General features: G+C 40.5%; 1 protein-coding gene across 1 annotated transcript; it reads right to left on the bottom strand.

The window, feature by feature from the left end:
• Positions 1–8,638: 8,638 nt before the first annotated feature.
• Positions 8,639–18,610, bottom strand: ZFP69B (ZFP69 zinc finger protein B). Its single transcript, XM_058553796.1, has 5 exons — positions 18,137–18,610; positions 15,462–15,547; positions 13,841–13,967; positions 13,482–13,577; positions 8,639–10,054 (listed from the first exon to the last, which is right to left on the bottom strand). Exons 1-5 carry the CDS (start codon positions 18,261–18,263, stop codon positions 8,886–8,888), a joined length of 1,605 nt encoding a protein of 534 aa, XP_058409779.1. The 5' UTR covers positions 18,264–18,610; the 3' UTR covers positions 8,639–8,885.
• Between the last annotated feature and the right edge of the window lie 2,088 nt (positions 18,611–20,698).

Below are 20,698 nucleotides of genomic sequence, written 5' to 3'. Positions count from 1 at the left end.
GGTATAAATTGGTGCAACTATTATTCAGCAGTTATCTGCTAAAGTTGAACATTATGACCCAGCAAACCCATCCCCAGGTATATACCCAACAGAAATGCATATATATGTTCACCAAAAGACATATAATAAAATGTTTATAGCACACTCTTTATATTAGCCCCAAACTGGAAACTACCCAAATGCCCATCAACAGTGGAATGGGTAATTATTGCTATATCACACAATGGAGTACACACAGCAATGAAAATAAACAAAACAAAGCAAAAAGAAACAGCCTATAACTACGGACAATGATATCGATGAATCTCACATAGTGTTGAGTAAAAGAAGCCAGACGCAAAAGAAATACACACCATATGATTCCATTTATATAAAGTACAAAAACAGGTGAAATTAATCTATAGTGTTGGAAGTTACTCTTTGGAAGATAGTGACTGGAAGGGAGCACAGGAGGGCTTCTGGAATGCTATAATTTCTGTTCTTAATCTGGTTACACAGATGTGTTTAATTTTGAAGATTCATCAAATTATTTATCTATATGTATGCACTTTTCTGTTATAACTTTCAGGGCACCCACAAAAAGAACAGAAGTAGAGTATCTAACTTCAAATTAGTAAAGAGGGGTAAAGGAATGATAAAATATAATCAACTCCGAAGAGAATAGCTATAAGAAGTGGGGAGTTGTTTTATAGAGGGTAATCAAGGAATGTCCCTCTGATGAGATGCTATTTGAATAGAGACTTGAAAGAAGTCAGGAGGTGAACCATGTTGATATCTGGAGAAAGAGCATCTTAGCAGAAGGAAAAGGCCCTGAGGTGGGAGCATATGTGGGCATATGCATGAGCCAGCAAGGAATGTTGTATTGCTTGAGGCAAACAATAGTAAGAACTTTGGCTCTATTCTGAGAGAAATGGGAAATGCTTGACGGTGTTGAATTGAGAAGCAAGATGCTCTGACTTACGTTTTAACAGAAGCATTTGGGTGCTATCTGGAGAATGAACTGTGGGGGATGCAAGTGTGCAATAATCCAAGTGCGGGAAAATAGTCACCTGGATCAGGTAGCAGCAGTGGAGGTCATGAGAAAAGACATATTTTGAAGATAGAGCCCACAGAATTTTTGATGGATTGCATGTAGTATTAGAGAAAGAGGAGTCAAGGATGATTCTGACTGAGCAATTGGATGTTCTCCTTTACTAAGACAGGAAATACTGGAGGTAGAGAAGGTTCAGAAATGGACTTGTTAAATTTGATATACCTAATACACATCCAAGAGTCAAGTATGCACTTGGAATTAAGAGTATGAAGTGCAGAGAGTTTGGAGTTGGAAATATAAATTGGAGTGTGCTATGGTCTGAATGTTTGTGTCCCCCCAAAATTCATATATTGAAATCCTAATGCCCAGTGTGATAGTTTTTAGGAAGAAGGGCCTTTGGGAGGTGCTTAGGTCATGAGGGTGGAATCCATGGGATTAGTGCTCTTATAAAAGAGATCCCACAGGACTCCCTAGCCCCTTCCACTATGTGAGGACACAGCAAGAAGTTGGCAGTCTGCAACCCAGAAGAGGGTCTTCATCAGAACCCGACCATGCTGGTCCCTGATCTTCGACTTACAGCCTCCGAAACTGTGAGCAATAAATTTCTGCTGTTTATAAGTCACTCAGTCTATGATATTTTGTTCTAGCAACCAGAAATGACTAAGACAGGGTGTTAGCAACATATTATATATGGAGTTGAGGGTATTTGCCAGGGCATGACTAAAAGCTGGGTAGGGAGAGAAGAGAGGACATGACAAGTAAAGGTCGGTAAAGAAGTGATATGGGGGCCGGCCCCGTGGCTTAGCGGTTAAGTGCGCCCTCTCCACTGCTAGCAGCCCGGGTTTGGATCCCGGGCGTGCACCGACGCACTGCTTCTCTGGCCATGCTGAGGCCGCATCCCACATACAGCAACTAGAAGGATGTGCAGCTATGACACACAACTATGTACTGGGGCTTTGGGGGAAAATAAATAAATAAATAAAAATCTTAAAAAAAAAAAGTGATATGGCATTGGTACTCATGGGTTTAAAGAATTTTTCAAACTGGGCACTAGAGTGTGTCTGCTGGAAAGAAATACATCTAAAAACTTTGCGTGTGTCGTAAAAAACACATAACATAAAATTTACTATCTTAACCACTTCTAAGTGCACAGTTCAGTAGTGTTAAGTATATTCACAGTGTTGTGAAACAGATCTCCGGAACTTTTTCATCTCGCAAATCTTAAACTCTATACCCATTAAACAACAACTCCCTTTTCCTCCCTCCCCCTAGCCCCCGGCAACAATCATTCTACTTTCTGTTTCTATGAATTTGTCTACTTTGGTACCTCGTGTAAGTGGAATCATACAGTATTTGTCTTTTTACATCAAATTAAAATTTTGGTAACATTGGTAACACTGGTAATACTTGGATTCTGTCATGTTTGTTTTCTTTATACGTCTCTGTGTCTTCATAAATAAGCATTTACTTTTTTATAACAAGTAAAAAGAACATAAAATGCAATATTGATGGTTTCCATTTTTGAGTGGTTATGTGTACCTAGCATAACAAACCTGTTGTGTAGTGCCTATTAAGAATGCCTCTTTACAGATGGAAAAATAAGATTAAGAAAAATTAAGTAATTTGACTAATATTACAAAGCTAGGGGGGGTTGTTGAGGTGGAATTTGAATATAGATATTTACGATTCCTGAGTGCAAGCTCTTTACCATTTTGCGATGAAGGCTTAGGATCTGAGCACAATCTAATATTCCGTGAAAAACAATTCCAATTCCAAAAGCAACTAAAACATGATCCCAATTATGTAAAAGTACACACAGACAAGAGGATTCAAAAGAACAAAAATAATCCTCTATGTTGTCCCTGTAATAAAGAATACAGAGACATTACTTTAGCTCTATAGTATTGTGTACTATATCGTCCAGGTTGGTGTCACGCCCCCCCATATCACCTATGAATAAGTATTGCATTTTTAATATTTTTAGAAAATTAAAGTGAGAGAGAGAGAGAGGAGTGGGGAGAGGATACAAATCTAATGGAGTTGGGAGAAGTAGTGTAGGATACTAAAGTTTACCCAGAAATTTAAGTAGGTGTGATATTGTATTAGTCTGCTCAGGCTGCCATAACAAAATACCATAGACTAAGTGGCTTAAACAACAGAAATTTTTTTCCCACGGCTCCTGAGGGTAGGAAGTGCAAGGTCAAGGTGCCAGCAAGGTAGGTTTCATTCTGAAGCCTCTTCTTTTGGCTTATAGGCAGCCACCATCTCACTGTGTGTGCACACCACCTCTTCTTTGTGCTCAAAGGAGAGACAGAGAGAGAGAGAGAGAACTCTCTAGTGTCTCTATAAGGGCACTAATTCCATCATAAGGTCCCCACTCTCATGACTCATCTAACTCCAATTACTTCCCATAGGCCCCATCTCCAAATACCATCACATTGGAGGTTAAGGCTTCAACATACAAATTTGGGGAAGAAATTTTTAGAAAAATAGAGGTAAATAGAGGAAATTTACCTGTGTTTTGAAATCTACTACATATATTTCTGTCATAAAAACCATGTCTCACTGGCAAATATAAAGACACATGACTGTCACGCATGGCCCAGCCTCCCATCTCAGCAGTTTAACCCAGTAGCTGAGACACAGTTCCTATCCAGCTTAGCTGTGCAACCTTTGGCATATCATTTATCCTCTCAGATCCTCAGTGTCTTCATTTATAAAATGGGGGTAAATAATAGTACCACTTCACAGGGATGATGTAGTTCCAAATAAGGTCATCTATGTAAATGTACACAGTGTGTCTGAAACATACAATCAGTTGAGAAAGGATAACATATAATGAGGGGCATTTGGATAACTGACTAGAAATTTGGAAAGCAGAAATGTTTAGATCCTCAATTGCATCAGATGTAAAAACAACAAACTCGAAATATAGGAAATAACCTTGTCAGTGATGGTAAGATTCACAAAAGTTACAAAAATAAATTCTATGTGGAGTGATGAGCTAAATATAAAAAATGTAAAAATGTAATACATACACAAACAAAACTGGAAGAAAATTTGGATGGAAGAAAATTTGGATGATTGTGTATCTGAGGGAAATTTTTCTATATGGATCCCAGACACTCCATATTAATTATCCCACTTTACAAATGTAAAAAGTGAGTTTCTCTTCTGTCCTCCTGTGTTTGGAGACCACTGTTCCCTGGATCCTTTGCCTCTTTTTGGTTTACTTCCTTCTTCTGGTGAATCACATTCCTCCTGTAGCTTTCTAAGAAGGGGTATATGGGGGTAAATTTTGACACTTGGCATATCTGAAAATGTCTTTATTTTGCCCTCACTCTTGGTAGTTGAGTGGGCAACTACCAACTACCTCACGTTTGGTAGTTGGCTGGGCAAAGAACTCTAGGCTGAAGGTCATTTTTCTAAAATATTAGAAGACACTGCTTGATTATTGCTGTGAGAAGTCTAAAGCTTTTCTGATTCCCATATAGGTGAATGACCTATTATCTTGCCCCAGAATCCTTTAGGACATTCTCCTTTCCTCTGGGGTTGTGATATTTCATAATGATGTTCCTTGGTATGTGTTCTTTCTGGAAGCAGATTGCCTGGGTTCAAATCCCAGCTCTGCCATTTACTATCTGGGTGCCCTTACTTACTTAGCCTCTCTGTGTCTCTATTTCCTCATCTGTAAAATGGGAATAATAGTATTACCCACTTCAGATGATTTTTCTGAGAATTAAATGAGTTAATATGTATAAAGTACTTAGAACAGTACCTCATACATTGCAAGTATGTGATGAATGGTAGTTATTGGTATTTACTGTGCTGAACACATGGATTCTTTTAATCTGAAGATTCATGTCCTTCAATTCTGAAAAATTGTCATGTGTATCTATGTATTTCCTACTCTTCAGTTTCCCTTCTCTTTCTGGAGATGGGAGCTCGGCCTACATGTGCAGGGCATTTGGATCATTGACCTTGATTTTCCACTGAGGTATCCACAAATGTCAGTGCTTTTTTGGCGGGAGGGGCATCCAGTGTCTCCAGAGAAGACTCCTCCAACCTCCTGCTGGGGTGAAAGTGGGGACTGTTGAATGAGGGGAGCCTGGCTTTCCATGGCAAAAGGGGCTGGGGGTCCCACAGTTCAGTATGCAGCCTTACATTAGTCTCCATTTTAGCCCTGCTTCTCACCCCCTGTCTCTACTGTGTCTGGTGTCCCCAATTCCAGATCAACTCCACTCCTTCTCCAGAGAACAAACTTCTAGTCTTCTTTGGGATGAGGGAAGGTGGTAATGGAATGGAGAAATGTATGAGGTGGGGAATGTATGTGTAGCAGCCCACTGTATGAGGCAGATGAGGGGACCTCAGGATCTAACCACAGAATTTCAACCAATCCCCATTTCCAGCCCCTTGTCTTCCATGATGCCCAGTGTCTCCAAGGCCTCAGTCTTCCCGGGGACCTCCTCTGGCCTGTATACTTTTCAGTAGGCTCTGTTGAATCAGTAACATTTCTTCTGTTTTCTCACTACCAAAAAGGTGTTGACATCTGTCTGCTGCTGCATTCTCTCCCAGCTGCTGTATTGTCTTTTATCTTCCCCTAGTTTTTTATAAACTCACATTTACAAAACAAAGATAAATTCATGTGGTTAATCAGCCATACTTAACTGCATTTTTAGCAAATTAATTTAAAAATACTCTTCTATCTTAAAAGTCTGTCATTTATGACTCACAGTTCTTAGAGGCCTAGAAATTCTGATCCATTTGCAAAGACAAAAATAAAAAAGGAAACAAACCGATTTCCTCACCTATAAAATCTAGGTAGGAAAGTATAGGGATCACCTTTCTCTATTGTCATCATGGGTACATATTTCAATTCAGTTCAAATCAAAACAATTCAATATTTATTGAGTCTCTACTGTGTGCCAGGCACTTTTCTAGGCACTTGTGATACATCAGTGAACGGAGTAGATCCCTGCCCTCACGGAGCTTACATACTAGCAGGGGGAAACAACAGTAAACAATAAGCGAAATACATATTAAGTATCTAGTACGTTAGGTGATATGTGATGGAAAAAGAAACAGTAGATCAAGTTAAGGGGGTTTGGGAATGCTGGGGGAGAGGGGTAAGGGACAGGATGCAGTATTAAGTAGGATGGTCAGGACAGGCTTCCGTGAAAAGGCAACATCTGAGCAAAGATTAGAAGGTAAGGGTTTAGGGCCGGCCCCGTGGCTTAGCGGTTAAGTGCATGCGCTCCGATGCAGGCTGCCCGGGTTCGGATCCCGGGCGCGCACAGACGCACTGCTTCTCTGGCCATGCTGAGGCCGCGTCCCACATACAGCAACTAGAAGAATGTGCAACTATGACATAAAACTATCACCTGGGGCTTTAGGGGAAAAATAAACAAAAAAAAAAAAATTAAAAAAAAAAAAAAAAAGAAGGTAAGGGTTTAGGATATCTGAAGGAACAGCCAGTGCAAAGGCCAATGGCAGGAACAAAGCTGGAGTTCAGGAGGGAGGTCTGGCCTGGAGACATGAATTTGGCAGTTAAATAGAGATGGTATTTTAGGCCATAAGACTAAATGAGGTCACTGAGGCAGGGAGTGTAGACGGAGAAAAGTGAGAGTCATGCCTTTCACTGAAAGAAGCAATCAGAGAAACCCAAATTCTTGGGAAATCTAAGACCACAGAAACATGGTAGAACATATAGAAGGAACAGTGTATCCCCTCTGTCCTTTGACCCATCAAAGTCATACAAGGACGAAAGAGTTAGAGGCCAGTAGGAAAAAAAAAAAAAAAAAAGTAAATGTAGTAACAGGAAAAAATCTAGGGATAATGGTATATATTACAAATTCCGGATTTACAGCTTTACTTTTGATAGTTCACACTTAAAATGCTCAGTCAATTCAATTATTCTGCCACATAAGAGTAAGAAGTTGAACCTGACCTACCTCCAATTATGTTTGGAAGGATGCAGTATCTATTAAGCGTAGTGAAGTACTATGAGTCAATTCCTCCACCTCCTCTCTCACACTTCCGTGCCTCAATATGGCCCCTGTAGTCACTTTCTCTCTGGTCCGCTTTGGTGGGCCCCTAGATGTATTGCTCTGGGAACTATCCCAAAGACCCTCCCAATTAACAGAAAGCACATTTTCGAATATAATGCCGTATGCTTGTCAAAGGGAAAGTTAAAAACAATTAAAATGCCAGCCAGGGGGCCGGCCCGGTGGTGCAAGCGGTTAAGTGTGCGCGCTCCGCTGCAGTGGCCCAGGGTTCACTGGTTAGGATCCCGGGTGCACATCGTCACACCGCTTGCCAAGCCATGCTGTGGCAGCGTCCCATATAAAGTGGAGGAAGATGGGCATGGATGTTAGGCCAGGGCCAGTCTTCCTCAGCAAAAAAAAAAGGAGGATTGGCAGATGTTAGCACAGAGCTGATCTTCCTCACAAAAAAAAATAAAAATAAATAAAATAAAATAAAATGCCGGCCACCAATCTCAATATATCTATCTTCAAAAAGGCATCACTATATATTAAGGAATTATGGCCTATTATTTTTAGGTGTAATAATGGCATTGTGGTTATGTTTCAAGAGTGCTTATCTTTTAAAGACGCAACTTGAAGTACTTATGGATGAACAAAAAAAGCATCATTGTGGACTGAAGTATGCATAAGTATCTCCGTAAACAATTCCTAGTCTTCTACAATAGCATTACACGTGATTTTTTAAAAATTCTTGCAACAAAATACCGAAGGAATTGATAAGGAGATAAGACTTATGGCATAGATATACACAAACATACTAATTTGACATTAAATAAGAGTCTCTTGCCATTATTAATCATTTACATTCTCTATAGCAGGAGTGGCAAACTATAGCCCTTGGGCTAAGTGCAACCCGACACTTGTTTTTTAAATAAAATTTATTGGAACACAGCTACACTCATTCATTTATGTCAGTGGTTCTCAAGGAGGGACAATCTTGAACCCCAAGGGACACCTAGCAATGTCTGGAGACATTTTTGGTTGTCACAATGGATGCGGGGACTACCGGCATCTAGTACTGGCATCTTGTGGCCAGAGATACTGCTGAACATACCACAGCTGCCCAGAACAAAGAATCCAACCCAAAATATCAGCAGTGCCGAGGTCCACATACCCCGGGTTATATATTGTCTCTGGATGCTTTTGCACTAAAGTGGTTGAGTTAAGTAGTTCTGACAGAGACCATATGCCCACAACACCTAACATATTTACTATCTGGCCCTTTACAGAAAAAGTTTGCTAATTCTTCTCTATACAAAACCATAAAATATACATAAGTATCTCATGTATAGTAGGTTATCTATCAATTCTAGAAAGCTTCCTTCAACATTATTTCTTCTAGAAATGAGCCAACATTTTTATTTATATCTCTTCTGACCATATAAAGGGCTATAGTAAAATGTTATACTATATTTTATTCTGATTCATTAAAGAAATATTTAACACAGTGATTCTCAAAAGCCATTCCACAGATCACTGACCTGCCTTGATGAAATTTTCACTGGCCCATAGTGAAATGAGAAAAACAAAGATAAATTTGAGAAATTTTTATAAAGCTGATTTAATTCAATGTAAAAGGCTGTTCTTTATGACTATATCCTTCCTACATTTTTAAATATTAAAATGCTCTTTTTTTTCTTAAACAATACTGACAATAGGTGGGTTTTTTAATATGAGAAAACTAATAGTCATAACATTGGGTCAAACCATTAAAAAAAAGTTATTGGTTCTTGAAATCCAAAAGTCAGAAAACCACTAATTTAGAGGCTGTTGCTCCAATATGAGGATTCTTTGATGTTAAACATATTTCACATATCATTGCTGAAAGTATTTCTTAAATGTGTTTTGCAATGTCTAATAAGTGATGAACTGCAGCTGAAGGCTTTTCCACATTCATTACAGTCATAAGGTTTTTCTCCAGTATGAATTCTCTGATGTTTAGCAAAGGATGAATCATGCCTAAAGGCTTTCCCGCAGTGATTGCATTCATAAGGTTTCACTCCAGTGTGGACTCTCTGATGGATAGAAAGATGTATTCTCTGGCTAAAGGCTTTCCCACATTCCTTACATTTATATGGTCTTTCCCCAGTATGAGTTCTCTGGTGTTGAGTTAGGTATGTGCTATGGCTGAAGGTTTTACTGCATACATTACAAATATAGGGTTTCACACCAGTATGAATAATCTCATGCTGCCTAAGGTGTCTAATCTGGAAAAATGCTTTTCCACAGTCTTTGCATGTGAAAGGTTTCTCTCTAACATGAGTTCTCAAATGCTGGATCAGCCCAATGCTCTGGCTGAATGCTTTCTCGCATACACCACATTCATAGGGCTTCTCCCCAGTATGAATTCTAACATGTTGAGTAAGAGATGATGGATGTCTGAAGGTTTTCCCACATTCCTTACATTCATAGGGTTTCTCACCAGTATGGATTCTCTGATGTGGAATAAGGGATGAACTTTGGCTAAAGGTTTTTCCACATTCTTTACATCTGAAAGGTTTCTCTCCAGTATGAATTCTCATGTGTTCTGTAAGGTGAATGAGCTGTTTGAAGATTTTTTCACATATATTACATTCAAAGGTTTTCATTCTTGCACAACTCCTTGAATGATTAATCAAATCTAAATTGTATCTACTTCTCTTTCCAGATATGTCATATTCATGGTCTCTTTTTCTTGGAGGACCTACTGGTCCTGGAATAACTTTTGAGCTCACATTAATACTTTTCTCAAATCTGTTAGATTCTTGGTCTCTCTCCTGAGTGAGTGTTTTCTTGTGGATCAAGGAGATTTGCCCCTCACCCATTCCTTCATTTTCCTGGTGACTTTCTAACTTATCACATTTGGAGACTCTTCCCAATGCAGAATACAACATGCTTCCTCTTGTGGACCTTTCCATCACCAGGCCATAGTGTAATTCTTCCCATGAAATGTCATTCTTTAAGGCTGACTCTTTGGTCTCTGTTTTACTCCCCAAGTCTGAAAGAAATCCAAAAATACAAATGACCATATCCACTGCACTTTAAAAAATAAATGGCCATAGTGAGAACAGGAAGGAAAAAAAAATAACACATACTAGTACAGGAAGCTTGAACTGTCTTCAAATGTGATCCTGCCACCTAGACAGCTAATATGAAAGGAAGTGGAGAAGTGGTCAAAGGAAAGAAGCTGTCAGAAGTATGGGAGGTGATGTTAAGCAATTGGGAGGAATTCATTTATGTGAATCGCAAGAGGAAACGAACTAAGAAGAGAGCATCATTGTAAGGGCAAATATCAAGAGTCAAGATTAAAGAAGACAGGATTCTAACACCATATCATCTCAAGTCTGTATTTCTATGACAAAATTTTCTTTATTAAAAAAAGTTTTTAAGTATTTATCTCATATTTTTTAAACATTAAATAAAACATTAGGGGCCAGCCCTGTGGTATAGTGGTTAAGTTCGGTGCATTCTGCTTCAGCAGCCCAGGCTCGAGGATTTGGATCCCAAGGCATGGACCTACACCACTCATCCAGCCATGCTGTGGCAGCAACCCATATACAAAGTAGAGGAAGACTGGCACAGATGCTAGCTCAGGGCAAATCTTCCTTAGCAGAAAAAAAAAACAAAACAAAACATTAAATAATAATAGGGATGCATTCACTAAAAAGGGATAGCCTCTCTCAATCTCCTCCTCATTTCCTCCAGTCTCTTAGGATTTTGCGATACCTCCGTTCAGACACTACCCAACAATATGTATATGTGAATGTGTGCATTTATGTATATATGGTCACAAATATTCATATGCAGTAAAAAAGGGATCACAATATACGTACAGTTCTGTATCTGTTTTGTTTGGTTTTTTAACTCAACTATATCTTATGGGCCCCCTTCCATGTCTGTACATTTAGATTTACCTCATTCTTTTTAACAACTGCATTGCATTCCACTTTATGGACATATCATAATTTGACTTTCCCCTACTGAAAAATATTTAGTTTGTCTCCAAATTTTCACTTTGTCATTATACATACATTTCTGTACACTCCTGTCAGTATTTCATAAGATCTACTAAAGAAGAATTATTGGATTGTGAGTATGTGTGCTCTCAGTGAATGTGGGTACCTTTTCCTGCAAACTCACTGGATTTTTATCAATCTTCACAATTTCTGCCTGTATATTAATCAATGGTTTCTTAATTTGTGACAAAATATTAACTACTCTGTAAAATCTTAAATGATAGAGAATATATATCCTATCCATAGTATACATGGTGCAATATTTTTGGATGAAGGCATTTCCCTATTTTTACTCTTTCTATTCTTATCCATCCATTCCAGACCCTGCCATCCTAAAGCACCAATATTTCCTATTCACAGCAAAATCTTATTGCCCAGGATTCCTAACCTCACGTTAGTAATAGCACATACAAAGTGCTTGGTAATAGCTGGATAAACTTTGGAGCGAACTTAAAAAGCAAATAGAGATGTTTATATTACTTATTACAGGGAATAGGGAGTCACTTTTTTTTAAAGTAAGAACAAGATAAATGTTATATTTCAAGTGGTCAAATCTAGTAGGAACATTCAAAATGGTTCAGAAAAAGAAAACAAGACATCAACAAATGCAACTAGAAATTATAACAACAGACATGAGATGATGGGAACTTGGCTCTGCATTGCATCAACAGAGATGAAGAGTAGAAGTGAATCTAGAAGGTAATATCAAAGAACAAAACTTGGGGAATGAGGGAAAACTGAGAGTAGAAAATATGATACAGTCTTGCTGATACCATGATTTCTAGCCTTAGAGACTGAAAGAATACGAGGAGTCAGGACGAGAAGTTTGTTTGGGAGAGAAGATGGCTTCTCTTTTTGGACATAGTGGGGTTGAAGTGACAACAGTACCTCTATACAGAGATGTCCTAAATACCAGGGATATGTGGGAATAGAGTTCATATGGATCTGTAAGACAAAGGTGGAAATATGGAGAATATGGGTGTCAAAGGGCTAGCTGAAACCCTCACAATGCATTTGTGAGAGTTTGCACAGAAATAGAATAGCAGAGTAAAAGGCTCCTCGGGGATTGTGGCAGAGACTGTTGCCTGTTCACTGAAATCCATTCTCCCCATTTGTGGACATACAACTACACTGTATTTCCCAATCTTCCTTGAATTTGATTGAGTGAAGCAACAAAAGTCCCTTGTTAATGAATGAGAGTGTAAGTGATGTGAACCACTTCAGGCTGGCCCATAAAGACCTCCCATATGAGCTCCTCCGTGCTCTTATTCTACTGCTGGTTAAATTTAGATGATGAGGAGGCCCTAGGGGATGCTGGAGCCACCATGTGGAAGGAATCTCGGTCCCAGATTCGCCACATGGAAAAGAATTGTCCATTGAAGTAAACAGTTCCCCCAGACCAGTATATGAGCAAGAAATTCCTCTTCTGTTTGAGCCAAATTCTTGAGTCTATTTGCTATAGTAGTTTAACCTATCCTAATGAAGGCAGAAATGATATGTCTGCATGAAACAGGATATTGATGAGAAGCACTGAAAAAGCAATCATAGAGAGAAGAGACAGAGGAGACAAAAATTATTAAACTAGCTGGTGGAGGAAAGGATACCAAGAAGGCAGTGAGGTCTACATGACCTAAAGCTTCATGTAGAATAGTGCCATAAGCATACAAACCGTGGAGTCAGAATGATAAGAATTCAAGCGCTGATCCAACAACAAGTAGCTAAGTCACCCTGTACAAATTTCTTAACCTATGAGCCTTCTCTTCCTCATTTGTGAGATGGGGCTAAACGAGGCTCAGGACTCACAGAGGCCAGCTGGGTAAATATCTGTCATTATTGCTGTTCTTAAAAGCTGAAGAACACTGTTAAAAGCCATTGGATTTGGTAAGCAAGAATGGTGTGGTGATTTCTCAAAGAGTCATAAATTATGTGAAATAACAAGTTAAATTACACAAGTTAAAAAGGGAATCAGAATTGAAGCTATGATCACGGAATAAAATTTAGGAAAAAATTTTAAACGGAATCATGAGAGAAAGTGAAATCCATGATGAAATGACACGAGATTCTGGTGAAAGGTGCTGTATTTAATGAGAGTAGATCCATGAATATCTGAATGGACAGGAGAAAGAAACTATGATTAGGGTAAGGTTTGGAATACTGGCAAAAGCAAGAAAATCATGAAAGTCAGGTCAGGAGAAATGAAGAAGGCTAACCCTAATGAGAAAGCATCTCTTTTCCTCTGACTCCAGAGAAACTAATGACAAGGCAAGCGCAGGAAAGCGGTAACAAAGTGGCAAACAGGTTTCTTGTGGGTCCCATCCAGAAGGCTTCAGCCTTCCCCACAGTCTGGAGAAGGCTTTGAGCAAAACTCTCTGGCAAACATGACACAGGCCCCATCTGCCTTGCTCTTACCTGAAGTTGGACCTCCTGAAATGTCTCTCTCAATCAGCCATGGCTCTTCTCCTTTCTCCAACTGGGAAATCACACCAGGTTTGGAAAGCTGATATCCTGCTCATGAAGAAGAAAAAACTGCATATGCTGAGGTCAAAGAGCGATGCCAAGAATTTAAAGATAGTTCTTTGGTATTCAGGCCTTCTGAAGGGTAGAGTGGAAAAACGAGGGCAGAAAAGACCACAGCAATCCTGACTTGCTGTTCAGAATGAACTAGAAACCTCTAACACAGAACTCAAAACCCAAGCATAGCACTTAACTTAGAAATAAGATTTTCTTGCAATAGGCAGGTTCTAGTTACAATGGAAACCCATCCTTACCCACTGAGACCAGGTTCCCATAGTTCTCCAGCATCACCTCCCGGTACAGACTCCGGTGAGCAGGGGCCAGTTGCCCCCACTCGTCCTGGGTGAAGTCCACAGATACGTCCTTGAAGGTCAACAGTTCCTAGAATATCAAATATGTTCCTTTTCAGCCAGAGTTCAGGAAAGCTGTTCTGACCTTGTCTAGATGCTAAGAGATTCTAGACAAGTTTTCCTGGATACTCTCTTGAAAATTGTTTGGCTGATTTTCTGCAGGGAGGTTACAAAACAATGGAGAGAGTGTGTAAATTGTCTTTGGCCATTTACAATTTGACTGAAGGCAAAATACTTATGAAATATTAAAGAAGGTTACAGAAGAATACATAGTAATTTAGATTAAAGACAATAAATATCAGGAATATTTGAGAAAAGGGAGAGTTAAAAGGGGCTAAGGCCACAAGAGAAGACAAGGACCTCTGCTGGGCTGAAAGAATTGGTTAAAATGAGAACATTTCAGCATGGGTAAAATACCCTTAGCTGGGTATTTCTGTTAGTAAGGAAAGTATGCAAGAACAGCATGTTTCTGGAGGGAATGTGAATTCTGCCTAGTAAGGAAGAGCCCTTGACCAAAGCAGACACTGTGTTATGAAGTACTAGAGCCTGTTATATATGATCTACATAAATTAGATAACCATTTGATAGTTATTTTTTTAAAATATTACCAAATGCAAAGAGAAGCCAGAAGGCTGAGATAATAACAAATTCCCTAAGTATGGAGACTATTTTAATGCTTTTTATGTATTGTAAATAATTCTGGAATGCATTTCAGGCCTATGAGGCTGACGTTAGCATCCACATTTAACCGATGAGAAAACTGAACTCGAGGAAGGTTAAAGACATGGGATTAAACTCTATACCATGTGACTCTGGAAGCTAAGATCACTCCACTTTAAAACTCTTCTGTTCTCTAATAATATCTCCGTCTGTACCGGTTTTCTCTGAGTACTCTACAATTTTTTTCAGTTTCCCTATGCTTCTGGAGTTTGGTAGCGTAGAGCTTTGCCAGTAGCAAGTGCCACTGGTTTGCTGATCAGCTCATTTATGATACACAGACACTACTGAACTGCTCTTGGAAGTTTTCCTTCCTTTTCTGCTCAGTCTATCTAGTTTGTGCCTTTCATGATCTGCCAGTAGTTTCTCTACTCATTTCTCTTTTCATCTACCATTCTGCTCCAGGACATGACCAAAAATCCCCTCTTAAAGGTCATTAATGAAATGTATACATCTCCAAGAATATCAGAACCTTATCCTGTTAATTTTAAAATGTTGCTTAAAATGTTTTACAATGTTCATCTTCCCCCCAGATGACATCCGTGAGGTTTAAGGGAAAGAACTACATTACATGCCAGCACGATTTTTAAATTTGTTGAATAAGGGGCTAGAGGTTTGCTAGAAACAAGAAGCTTCCTGAGGAAGGTTACTACTAGTGGGGAATTATCTGTGAAATCATTCGATGCAGGCTGGTTTCAAACAGGTTATAAAAATCCAATCCAGGAAGTCGAGTCAAAGAAAGTCAAAGCCCAGGGCTCTTAAAATCTGAGAAACAATTTCAAGAAAGTGACAGGAAACTCCAACCCACCTGGAATTCTGCTGTTGGGGGCCCAGAGGTCATTTCACCCTTGAAACTTTCTCCATGGGTCTCATCAGCATCCTGAGCCATCAGAGCTGAGGAAGGAAAAGAGCCATGAGGTTTGCATCTCCCCAAATCCCCCAAATAGAAAAACTGCCTACAGACCTGCTGAATGTGGCTCCTCTCTCAATATATTCACAAACAGGGACATTTGGAGCCACTCAAGAACAGCCTGAAGGCTCCTTAATGAGGAGCATCTGCGGTGCGTTGTTTTGGAGATTAATATTTGCCAATAGTCAATGCTAGTCCAAAAGCACAGATCTACCAGGCGTCTCCTATGCTCAAAAATCCTCCAAGGTTCCTCACTGACAAGAAAGAAAAATCCAAACACTTTATCACGGTCTTCAAGATCCTCCACAACCAGTCCAAAGCTGCTTCTCCAAGCATCGTCTCCCTCTAAACACCATCCTTCATCCACTGGACACACCCACCCACATAATCCTATTCACCATTCTTTGAACATACCTGGATAGCACCCACGTCAGTCCTTTCCCACAAGTTCTACTCAGTGAAAAACTGACGTATCCTTCTGGGCCAGTTCAAGCGAAGTTTTCTCAGACACCCTTAATGAGAAGAAAGCTTCCTCTCCCCTGTACTCCCCAAAAGCTTGGTTTTTATCTCGATTCTAGTCTCTATCTCAGGCCACCTCCTATTATATTTATTTGTATAATCATCTCCCTCAATTGAATGTTAGTATGAGTATACAGGTAGAAACTGCATCTGATTCATTTTTCTTCCATCTGCTCAAGTGTTAAGCATAACACCCTGTCAGGCTGCTGGAATTCAAGAAATACTGGCTGAATTTGAGGTAGTAAAAATATGAACCAGGAATAAGGCACATGAATTATTGTCCTTGTATTCTTTCCCAGCTTTTTATTATGAATATTGAACACCCTTATATCCACCACCTACATTCAACAATAGTTAGCATTTGCCCTATATGCTTCCTCTATCTATATTTTTTTCTGAACCATTTCAAAGTTGCAGACATCATGATACTTCATCCCTAAATACTTCAAATACGGATCTTCTCCTGCATAGCCACAATACCATTTATGACTCCTAAGAAAGTTAATAATATTTCTATAGTATCTAAATATTCAGTCCATATTCATGTTTCCCTACTGTTCCCCAACTGTCTTTTATTCTGGATTTTTTCCAAATCAGGAGCCAATCAAGGTTCACACTTTCAAAGCGGTTCTTACCTCCAGGCTCTTACTCTAGAATAGTACTTCCCCTTTTCTCATGACATTGGCTTTTTTTTTTCCCCCAGTGAGGAAGATCAGCACTGAGCTAACATCCGATGCTGATCCTCCACTTTTTTTGCTGAGGAAGACTGGCCCGGAGCTAACATCTGTGCCCATCTTCCTCTACTTTATATGGGACGCTGCCACAGTGTGGGGTGACAAGAGGTGCATCAGTGCGCGCCTGGGATCCAGGCCTGTGAATCCCAGACCACCGAAGTGGAGCGCATACAATTAACTGCTTGAGCCACCGGGCCGGCCTATGACATTGGCTTTTTAAGAGATCAGAGCAATCTAACTGTATCCTCAGGGTGGGGTTTACCTTATTTTTCCATCCCCTGTCTTTTCTTTAAACCAGAAGTTCAGGCTTTACGCTTAATTTAGGATCAGGTTAAACATTTTTGGCAGGAATACTTCATGGGCGATACCACGTGCTTTATATTACACTAGCCACAAAGCACAAAATGTCAGGTTACGCCATCGCTGGGACACTTGGTTAAGATAGTGACCACCAGATCTCACCATTGTAAAAGTATGTTCTTGCGTTGGCATTTAGCAAGTAACTTGTCGGGGCGATACTTTGACACCATGTGAATATCCTGTTCCCCATCAACCTTTCAATTATTTCATTTACAGTAAAATGTTCTATCATTCCTTCTACATTTATTATTGGCAGGTATTTTCTGTCAAGAGCTTTCCCTCAACAACTGGAAATGATCTAAAAAGCAAGATAAATGCATCCTTCATTCCCATAATAATCTATTTTCAAAGTAAGAAATCAGTGTATTAATTACCTCCAATGTAGGCAAATGAGTTTCCCCCCTCTTCTTTCTCTATTTTAAGTATCATCAGGAACTTGTGGAATTTTATTTATTCAAGGTATTACAATCAATGTGGACACTTAAACTGTCTCAAATTTGTCCAGTGGAAGCCCCCTGAACCTGGCTGTTGCATCCTTCTCATACAGTCCATTAGTCTGAGCTCTTCCTTGCTTTCTAACACAAGATACTCCAGGTTCACCTGGTACTTTCCCTGCTGCTTTCCTCTTGACCTAGCCACCAAGTACCTGGACAGGTCTCTCATTTGATTCACATTTCCTCACCATAAAACAAGGAAAATCAGGCAAGTCCTCCCTGCCCCACATGACCACGGGGAAGATGAAAAGAAATAACATATACAGCCATGACACTGAAATACTGGTTTTAGGTCAACTGGCCACTACTACTCAGGAAAACCCCAGGCCAGGAGCCATAATCAAGAACTCCAGAGACCTTTTACTCAATTGTCTCCCTAAGAGATGCTTCTGCTCAGGTGTCTACCTTCCTTCTCATTCTAGAGGATGCTGCTTTTCCTCTCTCCCACACATCAGTCTAGTCTCACCTTCTCCTCCCAACATCTTAGTCACGTTTTCCCACAGGGGCACGCCCTCCTTGGCCTTCTCTGGATGGTGCAACTTCACCCAGGTGCTGGCCTCCGTGGGCAGGGTGATCAGGAGCTGCTGCAGCATGAGGACTTCAGCACTCCTTTCTGGGGGACCCTCTGGCCCCAGACCACAAGACAGAGAGTCCTGATTGGGCTTGTCCACTTTTGACTAGGAAACTCCGACGGGAAGCTTCACACTTGTACAGGTGTCCTCCACTCTCAGGAACCCGGGGGACATACAGTACCAAAATCCGGAGTCTGGATCTTTTAACGTCTAGGCTCTCAAGGAACACCTCCCATCTTGAGCTCCATCTGTCTCCTCAGCAGGCAGCTGAAGCCTCCAGGTATTAATTCTAAGCAGTCGCCTCTACAGTCCCCTGGCGATGCTGGGCAGAAAACATTAGAGTCAGCAAAAACATCTAGAAGGCTTAGTCAAACAGTCAGGATTCTAGAGCTTGCACCAATCTCTGAAAATTTTTACAAAAGATACACGGAGACCGTGGATATACAGAGCCACGGTGGTCCAAACACTGTGCTGGTGTCACGAAGCAGAGAGATGAATAAAACTCAGTTCTTTGTTTTAGGCAGTAGTACTATATTTAAAATAGTCTGAGATTTAGAATCAAAAAGGATCTGGGTTTGAATCCCAGCTCCTTCAATTGTCGGCTGTGGCAAATCACGTAACCCCTTTAATCCCGTTTCCTCCTTCCTAAACGGAGAGGCTAAGCCAGCTTCTCCAGGGCTGGACCCGCCAGGCCCTGCCCTCGCAGCCTTTGTCTGACTCCGAGCCGTTGGGCGCACCCCGCGCCACGGGTGACCGCGGGCGGGGCGGAGCAGAGCCGGCGCTTCCCTGCTCACCCCTCCCCAGACCCCGAAGACGCCCCGCTCACCCAGCTCTCACCCACTCGGCCCGCACGCCCTCACCCTCCCGCCGCGGCCGGCCGGCATCCGAGCACCACCGAGATGCTCCCACGTAGCGCAGCCCAGGCCCGTGCGCCTGCGCGGCAGCGACCTCCGCGCGTGGTTCCCAGCGTCCTCCGGGACAGCATTCCCGTTGGCAGGGATCCCGGGATGCTCGCCCGGCGGTCCCGTCGCTCTCGGCTCGCCGGCCTCCCTGGACCCGAGCACAGGGTGAAGCAGCCCGGCTCCTGCAGAAGAAAACGGAGCCTGTGTTCTTGTCCTTCCACGCCGACACTGCTGAATAGAAGCAGCCCTTCTCTGCCGAGAATAGGCATGTGAGTGTTTCCGTGGGGAGATGTGAAACCCTTGACAAAAGGGAAAAGTCTGTATCACTTTTTTGTCAAACAACATTGGTATAAAAGAATCTATACCACTTTCACTTAATAATATGTACGTGGAAAAGACTGCAAGTGGAAAGTAACCCAGTGTTTTATTAAAAGAATACAATCAGGTAGTTTTTGTTCTAGTATTCAGTAAGTTCTTACATTAATTGCTTTTCTTATATTACTGAAATACCAGAAGATATACAAAAGCAAAATAATTATTACATATAATCTCACCAAGCAGGGGGAACCGTTGCTATCGTTTGGTGCACACTACCTACACATGCACACACAGTTTATGTTTCTTCATGCATTTTTATGTATTTTCTGCAGAAATGATTATACTGTAATGTTTTAATTGCTGGGTTTTGTCTTCTCAACAAAGTAGGAGTACATCATTCCAAATATACTTCTACATCAATAGCTTACCAAAGTAACAATTTAGAAAATAGAATAAAAGTATATAGTTGCTAGCTGTTACGGACTGAATGTTTTGTGTCCCCCTCCCCCCAAAATAATTCATATGTTGAAGCCCTAACCCCCAGTGTAGCTGTATTTGAAGGAAGGAAGTAGTTAAGATTAAATGAGGTCATAAGGGTGATGCCCTGATCCCATACAATTAGCGTCCTTAAAAGAAGAGACACCAGAGGGCTCACTCTCTCTCTGAAGGTGCAGGCATTGAGGAAAGGTCATGTGAGGATTTAGCAAGAAGGCACTATCTGCAAGCAGGAAGAGAGCCCTCACTGGAAACTGACCCTGCCAGACCTTGAGCTGGAACTTCTAGCCTTGAGAACTGTAAGAAAATAAATTTTTGTTGTTTAAACCACCCAGTCTGTGATATTTTGTTATAGCAGCCCCAGCAGTCTAATACATTAGCATATAGTATTTACAGAGTATGAAGCTTTGTTCTAAGTGCATTACATATTTTACCTCATTTAGTCCTCATAACAACCCATTGAAGTAAGTACCATTATTTATTCCCACTTTGCAGATAAGAAAACTGAGGTTTGGAAAAGTTAAGTACCTTGCTCTGCATCATACAGCTTGCAAGTGGTAAATCCAGGCAGTCTATGCTCCTATCTGCTACTCAACAAAAACACAGCATAAAATATAGTAAGATGTTAATGGTAGAGTCTAGGTAGTGGTATATAGATGCTCATTGTAAATTCTTTCAACTTTTCTGTGTGTTTGAATATTTTCATAATAAAATATTGGAAGAATATAGCTAAGAAGAAAC

The sequence above is a fragment of the Diceros bicornis genome, chromosome 13 (genome assembly GCF_020826845.1).
Source record: "Diceros bicornis minor isolate mBicDic1 chromosome 13, mDicBic1.mat.cur, whole genome shotgun sequence".
NCBI lineage: Eukaryota > Metazoa > Chordata > Mammalia > Perissodactyla > Rhinocerotidae > Diceros > Diceros bicornis.
The sequence above is the reverse complement of the archived record's forward strand: the minus strand, read 5'-3'. Positions and strand labels throughout refer to the sequence as shown.